At 43.5% G+C, this 15,977-nt stretch overlaps 1 protein-coding gene across 1 annotated transcript in view; it reads left to right on the top strand.

The window, feature by feature from the left end:
• The window catches only part of ERN1 (endoplasmic reticulum to nucleus signaling 1), an 84,706-nt gene that overhangs the window by 18,378 nt on the left and 50,351 nt on the right, over positions 1-15,977 (top strand). Inside the window, exons 3-4 of the mRNA XM_008587754.1 lie at positions 6,183-6,294; positions 8,120-8,240. Of these exons, the coding sequence (XP_008585976.1) occupies positions 6,183-6,294; positions 8,120-8,240 (233 nt within the window). The remainder of the gene's footprint in view (positions 1-6,182; positions 6,295-8,119; positions 8,241-15,977) is intronic.

The raw sequence follows: 15,977 nt of genomic DNA on the forward strand, positions 1-15,977 counted from the left end.
CCCCGCCCCCCCCCCCCCCCCCAAGAAATCTCTAACCAAATGTGAAGAGCAACATAACAGTGTCAGATTAGTTACTATTATCAGGACTGAAAAACTTGGTATCTAATTGAGTCTTTTTTTCCCTTGGAGTTTCCACATGAGGACTTATTGATGATAGGTTTAACTACACATGAATATACATATTCAAATGGATGAAATTTGGCTTTTTGTAAGGCTGGTGGCACCCGTGTGAATTTGTAGTCCAACTTGGACCTTTATTGGTTTAGTTTGTTAGGATGCTTCTCCAGTAAGTAAGTGAGCCTGATAGGTTTCCAGTTGCTGCTAGATCTAAATTGCTACTCTTTCCCTTTAGAGAAGATAAGAAAATATAGTGGTGATACCTGCATTCGAAAGCTCAACCACTAAATGATTGTGTAACCTTGGGTTTTAGTTTTCATATCTTTAAAATGCAGGATTTGGCCTAGCTCCCGAGGATTCTCAGGGACCTTAGGGATTTGACAGCACCCTAAGAAGAAGGGCTTGTTTTCTTGGCCATAGCATGGTAAAGGGTTTCATATGGCACCTTTCATGCCCAGATGTATTTCTTCCTCCTGCGGTGGCAACGTAATTTGATGGCAGAACGACAATGAAGACAAACAGAACTGCACCTGGTTGAATTTAGACACTTAGCCTGGGGCCCCAGAACCAGTTTGGAGGGTAATATATTCACCTGTTGTGACACTGGGATACTTTTGCACTCAGGAATAAATTGGATTTATGAGGTATCTTTTGTCAGATCTGTTAAAGAAGAGGAGTATTCTAAACCGAAGAATTGTAACTGTCTTGGGTGGTGGTTAATTACGCCACACACCAGAATTGCCACAAATACTAGTTTACCTCTCAGCCGCTTTGTTTGGAAACCACACCGTGCCCTTCAGTTAGGCCTTGCCCTTTGCTGCATCCCGACAAGACACTTGACTCCCATCCAAAGCAAATGTCATGGTTACCTTTATTGACTTAATATCGGGAAACATAGCCGATGGACTGGTTAGAAGGAACTGTATGGCTCATGGATTACTGCTGACCTACATGCAGGTAAACAAAGTATAACAGAATTTGTAATGATTTAGAAGTAGACTGAAATCCTTAAAACATAGACACAGTTAAACAAGAAAAGTCTTTTACTATTGCCAAAGTTTTAATTTTGTTTTTGATCTTTCTTCCACTGAAACGGACAGGAGACCAAAAACAGTGAGATTTCTACGTCAGTGTGTACAGATGGCTATATAGAAGTTTTCATATTTGTAGATAAGTTTGCTGTTTCAGCAAGTACCTTGCTGTTGGATGTATAAATGAGATGGGGGTTGGGGAACAGGGTTTGATTAGAATAAAAATCTTTTTGTGTCTGTCTAATCATACCTTTACTTAAGATACCTTGAAAAGTAGTCCTTTGGGGAGCTGAGAGTTTAGCGCACTCTCTTGATGAGTGTGAGGCTTTTACTCATGTGGGAGAGCTTTAATGGGTCTTTGTACCTACTGGATACTGATTTCAGTCTTATGCTTCTTTGGTGAATTTTTACTGTTTTTTTGGCGATGATGGGCATAGTCTTCTACCATGTGATCAAATGGCACTAGGATAACAATACTGTGCTGGGTACTTTTGTAAAACAACCAGAATTGCAAATAGCTAGGCTTTGTTTGAATTTATAGTCTGAAGTAGATAATATTGCTGCAGATAGAAGAATTGCAGATGTCCTTTTTCTGAATACCATTTAGTGCTTGCCAACAGTCTGTGTTACAGAATACTATTTCGATGTACTTCTCCCTGCTGGATTGACATTACTGCATAGGTTGATCTTGTGTGTGTGTGTTTGTGAGAAGCCTTGTAGGACTGGTATCATGTTATGGCATGCCACACAGTGTCTTACTAACATCTCTTAAAATCAGCTGATCCATCCTGTGGCTTTCAGCCAGTTATAGCCAGCAGAATAATCCAGTGTCTTTGCCAGTACTCATCACTAACCTCCCCTTATCCATCAGACACCACTCCCCTCATTTGTACATGCAGTCTTATCTCACCTCCCCTTTTTAGGTCCTTTGACACAGGCACATCCCCCTGCAGATAATGCCCTTCCCACCTCCAAGCATTATTGCTAAGGGTAATAATTATAAGCTCTGATTCCTTAGTACATTCGAAACCACTTGAAATCTGTTATTCTGCATTTGGCAACATGCAGCTTTAATTGTTCTCAAGATTTCATGTGTCCTACCTGGGTAGTAAAACAAAATACCTTGGAAATCTTTCTTATATAACCCTTCCCTCATTTGCACACTTGTTTCAGATCTTACCTGTAATACTACAATGTGTATTCATTAACCAACCAAAATGAATCCTTAAGTTAGTTTACCTTAACTTTACCTCTGCGGCCATCCATCCATGGGTTTGAGCCCTAGCAAGGAGCCCCTGCACTGCAAAGGGACAACCTGGTTGTTGATGGCAGGTTGTAGGTTTCAGGAATCTAGGTACACAATATTGTGTAATGATATTCTATTGGAAACACATGCCAGGACCCTTGCTAGCATTGTACAAGTATTGTATTTTTAGTCTGGAGGAATGATTTTCTTAACCTTAAATAAATAAAACTAAATTTAGGATTATGTAATATACCACTAATCCAATGAACATAGAGGACTATTAGTAAAATAAAACAAACACACACACACAAGAACCAGTCTCTGAACAGATCCTAGAAATCAGTGTGATTCTCCTACAAGAAAAACATTTTGTTATTAGCCAGATTATTGTATTCTAGTATTATTATAAGTACTATGGTCTGTTGGGGTGGAGGTGGGAACAGGAGAAGATTCATAGAAAAATTTGTATTTGAACTCTTTTTATTGTTTTTTGTTTGTTTGTTTGTTTTTTAAAGATGACCAGTAAGAGGATCTTAATCCTTGGCTTGGTGCTATCAGCACCACACTCTCCCAAGTGAGCCACGGGCCAGACCTTCTTTTTACTGTTTTTACTTACCTTACTAAAATAGCACTACAGTGTTGCCATATGGATTTAACTTTTAGAGATGCACAGTTGTGTTGGACTTGACCGATTTACGTGCCACCTGAGAAGTGTGTGGCTCTCTTGTTCACAGTGGTGGGTCTTGCGTGTGTGTCTGTGTGCGCGCGCGCGTGTGTGTGCACCTTTTTCTGGGGGTAAGATGCTCCAGTTTTGTAAATGGGACAGAGATTATAATCCTCATCCGGTACAGATAACTTTGGAAAACTTGGGCATGAGACATGTGTGTGCAGGGTACAGCTTCTTTCCACCAACTTAGAAATGACAGGTCTACACTGTTTTATTAATCTTATTCCTGCACCTGCTTAGTAGGTAGCCACTCAACCTGGGAACCAGTTCTTGAAATGTTATGTCTGAAATTTACGAATTTCATTTCTTTGGAAAGTGCAGCATTTCTGAAACCCCTGATGAGAAGCATTCAGCTTTCGTGTGTTCTGAATCTCGGAGGAGCTTGCAGCGCGTCTCCCTGCTGCCCTATTTCAGGGTTTGGAGGGCGAGTGCAAAAAAAGCTGCACCTTCAGTGACTGTCATGGCCACGGAAACCAAGCCATGGGCCTTTGCTGGTTGTTCTCCAGCCAGTGGTGAGCAGCCTTCTTGCCTGACCAGTCCCAGATACTGGTTTAGAATTGATGGGTGTTTGTTAGAGGCTCTTTCACTTGTTTTTGTGCTGTTGAGACACTTACCTGCCCCTTGTGTCCATAATTCTTTTTACTGAAGACTTTTTCTAAACAAAGTTATTTCAGAAAAGATTTTTTTATTCTTACCTGAAATATGGAGTTAATTAATGCAAGTGTACTGAAGATGAGCTGAGTTCAGAATATTAGAGAACAATTAAATTATTGGTGACTTACCTTTTAATCACCTCTGCATGTGCAGTTGGTAGTTGCTTCCACATCTTTGTGGTAAAGGTGGAGTGAGTGGTGCCTTTGTTGAAATGGTGAAGCCTCTGGACTTTGTGAAGTGTTGCTTTGTAATCAGGACATTGAACTTCAGGATCCAGCCCTGGCCTTGCATTTGTTTTCGTGGTAGGGAGACTCTTGCTGAAACCCTGACTGAGCAGGGCTGCGGTGAGGACACTTCTACCACTGAATCTCACTGAGTGAAATACGCTGGTTTTACCAGCAGCCATTTCCCCAGCATCGTCTGCCTTGAATTGTCAGACTTCATAGTCCTCTGGCTGGGCATTTCCAAAATGATCTTGGGTCACCCTAAGGAGGAGTCTGATGTCCATGGGGACCAATGAGCTAATGGATGTTTAGTTTTAGGCTGGACTAGATTACCTGGCACTACCATTCTCACCTGCTACAGTGTTACTGTTGATTACTTCCTAGATATCCCCATCAAGCCAGGAGTATATATTCTCCTAATTTCAAAATGAGTCAGATTCCAAATAACTTGAAACAGATCTGCAGAATTGGCACTTTTTCCTCCCATTTTCAGGCTCTCTGGAAACTAGCGTATATAGGCACAGAGTCTATTGCTACTTCATCCATTGTAGAGAAAAGTGAGCACTGAACACGGAAACAGCTGGGTAAGGGTCTGATGTTTACATTCTCAGCAGTGCTGAGTATCACAAAAGGCATCTAGAAACATATTTAATTCACGTTAGTTACAGCAACTATATTTGAAGGCAGGCATTTTCATGCTGTAAAAAATGCCAGGGCCGGCCCGGGGGCGCACTGCTACAGTGCGCCGCTTCGGAGCGCGGCGGCGCTCCCGCCAAGGGTTCAGATCCCACATACAGACCGGCTGCTCACTGGCTGAGCAAGGTGCGGGAGCAACGCCGAGGGTTGCGATCCCGTTGCCGGTCCCGGTCCGGTACGGGTGTGACACTGAGGGTTGCGATCTGTTGCCGGACACGAAAAAAGGCAAAAAGGCAAAAAAAAAAAAAATGCCTGGGTGGGGGGAGCCAGAAAATTTGTGATATTTTTGGCTTATGAGAGAATAACATTGTTGAGAGTAGTTACCCAGGCATTCTGATTTCAAACAGTCAAGAGCCTTAAAAGAAAAGAACCTGCCAGTTGTGGTAGGGTTTGTGGACATTGTGATTAACTGTCAGAGCTCTCAGTTGCTAAATTCGGCTTCTCTCTAAACCTTGTATTTTTGAGATTTTTAACCTAGAAGACTGTGGTGGTTTTGTGATTAGTGTTTCATTTAGCTTCACCAGCCAACTGTAGACAATTGCTCTTCTTGTGGTTTCCAAGATGCTCAGGCAAGGCAGGTGGCTTTTGTTTCCATACTAGTAGTGAAGGAGCACTGATATGTTATAGTAAATATTGACCCTTTTGAGTATGAATTTGGGGGCATTTAGTTCAGTATAGCTGGACTGTAGGCTTTATTTATTTATTTATTTATTTTGGCATCTGGCTGGTACTTGGACCCAAACCCTTGACCTTGGTGTTATTGGCACAACAATCTACTGAGGGAGCTAACCGGCCAACCCTTCTTTCTCTGTTTCTGTGTTTCTTTCTCTCATCCAGCTTTTTCCATATGGAGGAAAACATATTCACAAAACTCTTTCAACTTTTATTTCTTTCCAGTTTAGCCACCCAGAGGGTGCATCTCAATTTTCAAGATCCCAAAACCTGTTGTTCAAAATGGTTATCCCCACGGCAACTGTTTGACAGGTGGTGGTGGGGGGTCTGCCGGGATTTCCACTTCTCAGCCCCCAGGGATGATGCATACTTCTGCCCTTTTCATCTACTCAGTCTCCAAACTGCCCCACCTAACATAACCCAGCCATCCCTCATGGAGCTGCAAGGCTATTCCCCCTCCTCAGTAGGAGACAGCCCTGTCTCTTTTAGCTATGGCCCCAGTGGCCTTGTTATAGGGCCACTGTTCTTCAGGCCCAGGTTCTCTGGGCCATACATGCTCCTCAGTTCAGGTGGGAGCAGGTCCAGATGTGGCTCATCACCATCTGGACCCTGTGGGCTAAAATAATTCTAGCTAGTCCCAGGCAGGCACCACCCTTGATGCTTCTGTTTTCCTGGCTGGTTCATACTCTGAGATGAATTTCCTAGTTCCAAAGGTAAAATTAAAAGAAGACTCTTATTCTTCTAATTTGAGGCTTCCTACAGAGAACAGACTCAGCAGGTGGCACTAAGCCTTGCTGTTGGTTCTCCTATTGCAGTGAGAACCAACAGCAAGGCGAAGGGCTGAACCTCTCCCCCTCCAGGCCAGGTACACCCAAGAGATGGGATGAGCGAGGTTCTGACAGCTCCTTCGCCCTCCTCTGCCAGTGGGTCTGCACCGTGGAAAAAGGACTGCAGAGACCGGAGTGTTTGTCCTGCTGCTTCTGGCTGCCCTGGAGAGAGCCACCGGGGCCTTCCATTTTAAGGGATTTACTAGGCATCATTCTGGCTGTTACCCAGAGTGACCAAGCACTGTGGGTCAGGCTCCCATGCACAGGTAACTCCCCTCCAATCCTTTTGTGTTTAATGCTAAAAGTCAGCTGTACTCCTTTATTTTAAAAATAGCATTTGTGCCAAAATTCTGTTGCAGTATAAGCAAGCTGTTTTGGCCTGTTTTTGATTAAAGACCCACAGGAACGAGCTAATTTGGAGGATAGCATAGTGACAAAGGAAGAGAAAATCTCATTGCAAGGGTGGCTTTGCTGAATGGGCCCCTTCCTCAAAAGGGAAACCTTATCAGCTGTCACCTTCCCATACATGTGTATACACACACACGTGTTCCCATGGAAACCCTGTGGATCAGAGTACAGTTTCTAGCAAAGCCAGAGGACGGGCAGACCAAAAAAAGTCTGTTCAGTATAATGATAACCACATTGTACACCAAATTTTGTATATTTTTCACTTGATAATATATAGAAGCATTTTTCTATATTGTAGATTTTTCCAAGTGCTATTTTAATGATTACATTTCATTGTTAGTTTATTTCAGCCATTTAGATATTATTAGAAATTTGTTTTCTTTCTGTTTGTTTGTTTTTATAAATGGGATGTAAGGAGTGTCATTGTGTACAGAGCTTTTTCCATGTCTGGAATTATTTCTTTAGGGTGTAGAGCACTTTTATGCTTTCCATGAAGATTGTACTAACTTATCCTTTTCAGTGCTACCAGCAAATGGATGAGAAAATTAATTTCACAGACTTTGGCTATTTTCTTTAAAATGTTTATTTTTTAATTCATTGAGCAAAAAGGTACGTTTTTTTTTTTAAAGATGACCGGTAAGGGGATCTTAACCCTTGACTTGGTGTTGTCAGCATCACGCTCTCACAAGTGAGCGAACCAGCCATCCTTATGTAGGGATCCAAACCCATGGCCTTGGTGTTATCAGCACCCACTCTCCCAAGTGAGGCACGGGCCGGCCCTAAAAGGGTACTTTTTTAAAAAAAATTTTATTTTAATTTTTATTTTTTTTAATTTTATTTTGTCGATATACAATGTGGTTGGTTATTGTGGCCCATTACCGAAACCTCCCTCCCTCCTCTAAAAGGGTACATTTTAATTTAAATTGTATTTTGGTTATAAGCAAGGAACAGTTTGGGGTTATGCTTTTTATTCATTTCCTTTGGTAACATGTCTTAATTGGAATCATGGTGTTTTATTATATAAATTCTTTATATAGTGAAAGCTATTTTTCCTGTTTTGCTTTCATGATTTTCCCCTTATGCTTTGCTTTCTTAAATTTCGTGAGTGAGTGCATGTTTGGGGGGTGGCGTTGGCATTCTTCTTTATCATAGAGTCTTATGAGATGACCAGGTTTTGGAGAGTAAAATAGACCTGAGAGAAGGAAGTCAGTAAGCTGAGCATACATATGTTCCTCCTCTGTTTTGGTGGAGGCTTCCCATGGATCATTTTAGAATTCCTGTCCTTGTCGTGTTAGGTAGGATTACAGCTTATATAGAATAAGGGGACCTGGATTCTAGTCCTAACTCAACTCTTGTCTAGACATGTGCCCTCAATGGGAATTCGGGCTCTCCAACCTCAGTTTCTTCATCTGTAAGATGGAGGATTTTAGGATAACTTCAGGGGTGGGGTCTGTGATTGCACATGTCCAAGGCGAAGAATCACAATGACATGAAGATTCTTCTATGTCTCTTTGCAGATTTTTGGAAGCACCAGCACAGTGACGCTTCCTGAAACCTTGCTGTTTGTGTCAACCCTGGATGGCAGTTTGCATGCTGTCAGCAAGAGGACAGGCTCAATCAAATGGACATTAAAAGAAGGTAACTTGGATTTCATCTTCGAGCGTCATGGACATTTGCTTAGCTGCCTCCAAGTAAACATACTCCAGAGAAAGAGAAAACAGTTATATATTATTTAATAAAATAAAAAAGGAGAATGGGATCAAAGAGAGGAAAAGGAATTCTACCCAAAGGGTGTTTACAGTTTGAATTGTTGTGATTATCCACTAAGTGCATCAGTTGGAGAAGCACATTTTATCTTTTGTGGGTTTTTCTGGTTTTTGCTTCTGTGCAGACTTCATGTTTAAATGGCTCTAGGCCTTTCTATTAATAGTTCTGGCTGGCTGGTCTTCATGAAGACGTGCTGCATTAAATTTAAGTTCTAATGATTAAAATCTTATAATCATAATTACAAGCTGGTATTTTCTCAACACCTCAAATTACTCATTTGTTTTTATAGAGGCTGAAATAATTGAGGGCTGTAAGATTTGACACTTGTCCAAGTTAACTACTTTATTGGCTTGTTGTGGTGTGGGGGGCGGGGGGGTGTGTGTGTGTGTAAAACATTGAGCTTGTTTCTCATTTAGCTACCACATGCCCATCTTATGATCTTATCTTCATTATGGTGGTTTGCAGCGTCAAGCCCTACAGCTGGGCTCACAATCAAATTGCATTTGATTTCCAAAGTAATCTTCCCAGATAAAGCCATGCAGATCCCAGGATTTGGGTCTTCCAGAGTCATCTCTCTTGTTCTGTCTGGTAATAATTGTCTTTTGGCCCTAGGGTCTGGTCTGACCAGCATGTTCTCTTTCGTCACTACTCTGTGACTCATTATTTTCACGAACAGAGCAAGTGTTTTTCCTCCCTTAATAAAGTGTTTCAAAACAGTATTCTAGATGGAAAAATAATGGCATACGTCAGAAGGATGCATGTCATCTTGTGAATTCAGCAGCAAACCTGGTTACTATTCATGCACGATGGCAGCCAGGTTCCCCAGGCCATGCTGCGTCACTTGCTTGGCCTTCTATGGCAGCCAAAGGAACCCGCTCTCTCAGGAGTGAGTAACCACAAGAAGACTGTAGAGCCAGCTTTTGACATTGCATTATAGGCTCCGAGAATGTTATCTGTGCTGTCTCTCCTTCATGTTTAAGCCTTTTAATGTTTTTGAAATGAAAGCAGAGTTCTTTAAATTTCAGAATTTCATATATTGTGCAAAGATTAAATCAACAGGTCACAAAGGACTGAGAGAAACATTTTGGCTGTAGGATGTCAGGACCTGTTCTTCAGTTTCAGGGTCCCAGGCGAGGCATCTCTGCCCTGAGCCACTTTACTCTCCTGCTTTGCTTTTCCCTGCATATATTGTTTTACGTTGATCTTCTCTACGTCTTCATTTCCATAAGTAGCCTTGGCTGTGTCCAGCAAAACTGTGATCTGTCTTGTTTGTTACTTAGTCAAACATAAGAATCAATCTGTTCTTTCCTGTAACTTAGAGCTGAGACAATTTGCCTCCTTTTTATTGAATTTAACATGTACTTAGACAACCTAGACTGTGAAAGATACCGTGTGGGACACAAAGAAGAAAAAGGCAGAGCCCTCAAGGAGCCCATGGTCTGATAGGGAGCAAAGACAAGCATGCAGAACTTCACACAGCAGAGTACGGTAACACTGAAGAGAGGTGCTGGTAACGCTTTGTGAGCCCATGCCTGTCGAGAGGGCAGGAGGGCCTTCGGGAAGCTGTGGTGTTGGAGGTGAGACTGGGGATGAAGTGAGTTTTAGTCAGAGTGAGGCCTAGAAAAGAGCGAAGGAGGAAGCAGGACTGTGTGCAGGGATTGGTCCTCTTCAGCAGAAGCTTAGGGACACTTTGGAGTTAGAGGGAGGGAGGGCCAGAAGGGTATGTGGAGCCTTATTGTAGCATGGAGCTATTTGTATGTGATTGAACAGGAAGTGGGGAGCCATTAAGGTGATGGAGCAGGTGAGTGACTCAACAGGTGCTCTGCTTGCAGGTGAATCCAGCAGCAGTAGCAGCGTGGACAGCTAGAGAAGAGAAGGCCTACCTGAAAAGCGATGGGGAGGGGGCCGGCAGGGGAAGGCTGGGAGGCATGCCAGAAATAGATCAGTGGAGTCCAGCCACTGATGAGGAAGGAGGGGTTAAAAGACACTTACAGGAAGAACTAGAGAAATCCGATAAAGATGCAATGATTTCAAGTGAGTTCATTATGTCCTAAGTCTCAGTGTTGTTTTTCTGAGTCAGCCGGCTTGTTTCAGTTCAGCCCTGAATACCAGTAGCCTCAATTTCTATTTCCGTACAAAGATTAAAGACAGTAACACATAGATACCCTGAGTTTTCAATTTAAATTTTGTGCTTATAACTAAAGATTTCAAAATTGGTATTTCTAAAGTATTAATATGTAGATAGATGATAAAAGTATCTAAATACTATTCTAGGCCCTGAGGATACAGGAAGTGAACAAAACAGGCAAAACCCTTACCCTCGTAGAGCTTTCATTTCAGTGGGGAAATGGGAAATAAATTCCTTAGTGGTGACAAGAGCAGTGGAGAAAAATGAAACGGGGAGGAGGAATGGGCAGTGCCAGGTGGGGGTGGGGGGCTGCACCTCTGGACAGAGAAGGCCCCACTGAGAAGGCGTCATTTGAGCCAGACTTCAAGTAGGCAACGGAGTCTTTTAGGCAGGTGGCACAGCAGGGCAAAGGTGGAAGTGTCCTTGGCATGGCAAAGGAAGAGTGCAGGAGTCGGTGTGGCTGGAGTGGAGTAGGAGATGAGAAGAGCTCACAGACATCACAGGGGGCCCATCATATAGGGCAGGAGAGACCCTGGACTCCTTCTACCTAACATTTATTATAACGATGCCCCCTTACTGTCCTGAACTGAAATTTGTAGACAGTAACCTACATAAGCACACAGTTTCAAAAAGAAATATATTACCCAACTGGTAATCTAAAAGTGAAATAATAGGAAAGTAATTTTTAATCACATAATTTAATATGTAAATACTCAGACACATACAGACACTCTACCTGTGAGTGAAACGCACTGCCTATTGATACAGGTGGATACGAATGCAGCAAGGACTTCCAAGATGGTGAACAACTCTTGGTAATCTTCCAAACAAAAGAAATGCAGTCTTACCTGACTTATACACTAGTTATATTCCAAGAAAATTCAGTATATGAAATTATGGAAAAAGTACCCTTGTGCTTATGTTTGAAACAGTTAGTTTGTAGGCTGTGGTAATTATTTAAGGCATTTGGCTTGTGTATCTGGCAGAACATTAGAGCCAGCGTGCAGACACCGGGCAGTCTTCCATTGTGCAATACTACCTAGTGTCCCTGGCCCCCCACACTTAGTGCTTGTATCATCCCCCAGTCTCTGTGACCACCAGGAAATGCCCTCACAGATTTTTCTGAGCATTCCCGAGCAAGCAGCACCATCCACATGGAGACCACCGGTATAGGGCCTGGTGGCTGGTATAAAGATATTGGCTTTTCTTCAGCCATTGGAGGAATCTGAGCAGAAAAGCAACATGCCCTGGTGTTATGAACTGAGTGTTTGTGTCACCCCTGAAATTCATATATTGAAGCCCTGCCCCCAAGTGTGATGGTATTTGGAGGTGGGCCTTTGTGAGGTAATTATGAAACGGAGGGTGGCGGGAGGGGGGGCATGGATGAAGGGGTTAGTGGCCTTTTGAGAAGAGGAAGAGAGACCAGAGCTGCTGGCTTGCTGTCTCCACCATGTGAGGACACAGTGAGAAGGCAGCTGTGTGCAAGTTGGGAAGTGGGCCCTCACAGAACCCAACCCTGCTGGCACCATAATCTCAAACTTCCCAGCCTCCAAAACTGTGAGAAATAAATTTCTGTTGTTTAAGCCCCCCAGTCTGTGGTATTTTGTTATGGCAGCCTGAGCACATGAAGACGCCTGGCCTGCACTTGACAGGATCAGAAGGTGCTGTGTTGAGACCGAACTGGTGGGCCAGGAGGAAGCTGGGAGAGCAGGCTGGAGTCTGCTGCCCCAGTCCAGGCAAGGGAGCGTGCTGGCTGGGGCCTGAGTCGAAGGGGGGATTCAAAGTTGAATGGAAGAAACTTGCTGATGCAAACAGATACCTTTAACTGATCAAACTGGGCTTCTTCAGAATGTGTATCTGTTACTCCATTTCGTGGTTTCCTAACTGTTTACTTTTTTCAGGAGCCAACAAACTGAGAGTGTTTTTTTTTTTTTTCTTTCCACAGTGGTTTTTGCAGGTGCTTTTGTTCCTCAACCAAACATATGTTGCTATTCCCAGAAATGATTGTTTCTTACAACATAGTGGCAAATTACGCCTAGTAGAGAAAATGAGTTGTGTTTATTTTCTGGAACTGATTTGAGATGTGACATTTTACTTTAGGTACAATCTTTCTAAGCCCTGGTTTTGCTGTGATGCAACATCACTGTCTTTCTCTGAAATTTCACCAATGAACAGGGTTGAGTATGTTTTATTTCTGTACTTCCAGACCAAATGAAAACTGAGAATTTTGCTGTCATGCTTTATTTTAGATGAGCTTTACAAAGCTTGCTTTGGCTTGATGGAGTTGAATGGACTTTCTTTAGTATTTCCAGGGCTGGTTTAGGGCTTCTTGCATTTACCATGAAACACTGATTAGTTAATGCTGGTTTTTGATGCTTAAATCTCCATCACGTTACAGGTTATTTTTTAGTAACCCTATTCTATTCTAGTCTATCTCATTTTCAATAATAATAGGCGTGAAGGACTTGGTCTAATTTAGAACCATTCATTACTAATCATAAAAATCTGCTAAATAGGCAATGTGGTTACTCTTCTAGCCAGATGGGCCCAAACTCCTGAGATATCTCATGAATGGTTAATATTAGAGGTTTCTTAGGAGGGAAGGGTCAGAAGAAAATTAGTTATTTGAGGGCCGAGTCCGTGGCGCACTCGGGAGAGTGCAGCGCTGGGAGCACAGCAGCGCTCCTGCGGCGGGTTTGGATCCTATATAGGGATGGACGGTGCGATGCCCTCACTGGCTGAGCGCAGTGCGGCTGGTCACAAAAAGGACAAAAAAAAAAAAGAAAGAAAATTAGTTATTTGAAATTTGAAGATAATCTCATTCCCCTGTGAGTTTGCCTTTCTAAACATGTGCCTCTTTCCATAGTTCCTCCCTGTGCTAACAGGGTCACGGCCCCCATATCAAGGGGGAAAGGAGAAGAGCATCACTTGATACGCAGTTGGTCACCAACTCCTGTCATGTAGACGTAGGAAGTACCTCCTGAATCTGCCTCCTTCTCTTTGTCCCCCTTGCCAGAGTCTTAGCCAGGCCCTTGGCATCTGCTCCCTAGGTTAGTGCAATAGCCTCCTATCTGCTGTCCCTGTTCCCCACCATCACTGCTGTCTACCTCGGTCCTCCCATTTGTGCCTGTCACACTGCTGTCAGACATACCCCCCAAGAAAACGACTGGACTACGCTGCACCCCTGCCTGCTGAAGTCTTCTTGGAGTTGTCTGTGGCAGTGCTGCTCCAAGTGCGGCCTGCCCACCTGTGCTGGTGCACGCAGTGTGTTACCTGTGCACGAGGAGAGATGTGCAAAAAGCAAGAGTGAGCATCAGCCTTGATGGGTAGAAAATTTCTCCACAGCTAATATGAGAAGCACTGGCCCACAGGGTCACATCTGAGCTCCTCAGCATGTGTGCGATGCCCTTCACAATCCGCTGTACCCCCCTCTCCAGGCCTCAGAGACCTGGGGCCTTTGCTTGTGCTCCTCTCCACCAGCAGCCTGTGGTGCTGGACCAGCTCCTGTCCATCTGTTAAGACCCTCTCCCTGGTCGCCCCCCTGGCTCCTCAAGCAGGCCTCAAGCCCCTTCCTCTCACCTGGGTTCCAGAGGCACTTTGTAGCAGCCTCTCTTAAGGCACCTCTGACTTGTGCTGTGAATTTTGTTCCCATCTGCCTTCTTACTGGATTTCTACCTTCTCAGTGGGTTCTCTAGGCAGCTGGATGTTCACTGAATGTCTGAGGCACGTAGCACTGACTCAGGTCCCAGAGCCTCCTGAGTGGATATCTTTTTGGAGTCCTGAGAAGCTTACGAGACTTGACTTTGCCTCCTCAGGATGCATTGTCTGTCATTCAGCAGGTTCCAGTTTCTAATATTGAGTTTCACGTGGCTTTTCTCCCCTGTCTCTTAGGCAATGTGCATGTTACTCTGGAAAAGTCAGATCCGTCTTCAGAGTGTGTGATAGAAACATGGGAAGAGGGAATTGTGAAAGGGGACAGCATTTCCTTAATACTCTAACCTGTTTTTTCTGAAGGAATTTTCAAGGCTTAGGATATGCACCACCTACTTTTCCACCTCATTGCTTAAGTACAAGAAGGTGTTTATTTCCTCTCCATTGTTGTGGAGGACTGAAATTAAGCTTAGTGAGAGAAGCCTGTTTTTGCTTTTGAGTATCTTGAAGATATCTCTTGAGTATCTTGTGTTCTCTTTCTGTTTTGTATTTTACTTTTTAACACGGAAGATTTAAACATATCCAAATGTAGAGATATTATATAATGAACCCCATGGACCTGTCACTCAGCCTCAGCAAGTACCATCTCATGTCCAGTCTGGTTCATCTGCACCCCACTCACTCCCCTTCCTCGTGTCTGGGATTTGCTTCAAAGTAATACATCTCTCATTTTAGATGGGGTTCTCTTACCAGCAGCCACCACATGTAGTAGTGTAGATTTCAGCTCTAATGGGTATTCTTTGCAAGCGTTGGTTGGTATGGGTTAAATCCGAAATGCTTGGGTCCAGAAGTGTATTGGATTTTGGATTTCTGTTGTTGTTGTTCAGTGAAATATTTATACTTACTGATTTGGTATCCCTAATGTAAAGTGCTCCAATGAGCATTTCTTTTGATCATCAGATTTTGGAGTATTTTGGATTTCGCACCTTCAGATTAGGGATACTCAACCTGTATGTGTGGGAATGTGGTTATGATTGTTGAAGTACGCGGATAAAGTGCCTTTTTTGGCTTTGGCTGTGACTTAGTCACCTCTCCTTTGGTTCACCTTTGGGTGTCTGTGTGGCTTGACGGTATTCCCATCGCTTGAGAATGAATTCTGAGAAGTTATGATCCAGAGAAGCACTTGGGGACAGGCCAGAGTGTTGAATTGTCTTCAGTTCCTTCATGATGGCCTATAACATTCAGTGTGTGATTTTTGGCCTGAGTTACTTCTGCCAAGGTAAAGATGAATAAAAGCATAGTAGAATTCAGCTGCCTTTAGTATGGGCATTTTTTCCGATTATTTCAGTAATTCACACGATCGCCTTTGTCAAAGATGACGTTTTATAACTTGTGGAGGTTACCCCTGAAGAAAACTTGTTACCTCCTTTCCTGGTTCTGATGAGATGTAGAATTTGAGGCACTTTTGGGGCCGGCCCGGTGGCACACTGCTACAGTGCGCCACTTGGGAGTGCGGTGGCGCTCCTGCCGAGGGTTCGTATCCCACATATAGACCGGCGGCTCACTGGCTGAGCGAGGTGTGGGCGCAACACCGAGGGTTGCGATCCCGTTGCCGGACATGAAAAAAACAAAAGAAGGAAAAAAAAAAAAAGTTCCTCAAATTCTTTTTTTCTTTCCTTTTTGTCTTTTTTCATGTCCGGCAACGGATTGCAACCCTCAGTGTTGCGCCCACACCTCGCTCAGCCAGTGAGCCGCCGGTCTATATGTGGGATACGAACCCTCGGCAGGAGCGCCACCGCACTCCCAAGTGGCGCACTGTAGCAGTGTGC

Source organism: Galeopterus variegatus, unplaced genomic scaffold, assembly GCF_000696425.1.
Source record: "Galeopterus variegatus unplaced genomic scaffold, G_variegatus-3.0.2 Scaffold4525, whole genome shotgun sequence".
Lineage (NCBI taxonomy): Eukaryota > Metazoa > Chordata > Mammalia > Dermoptera > Cynocephalidae > Galeopterus > Galeopterus variegatus.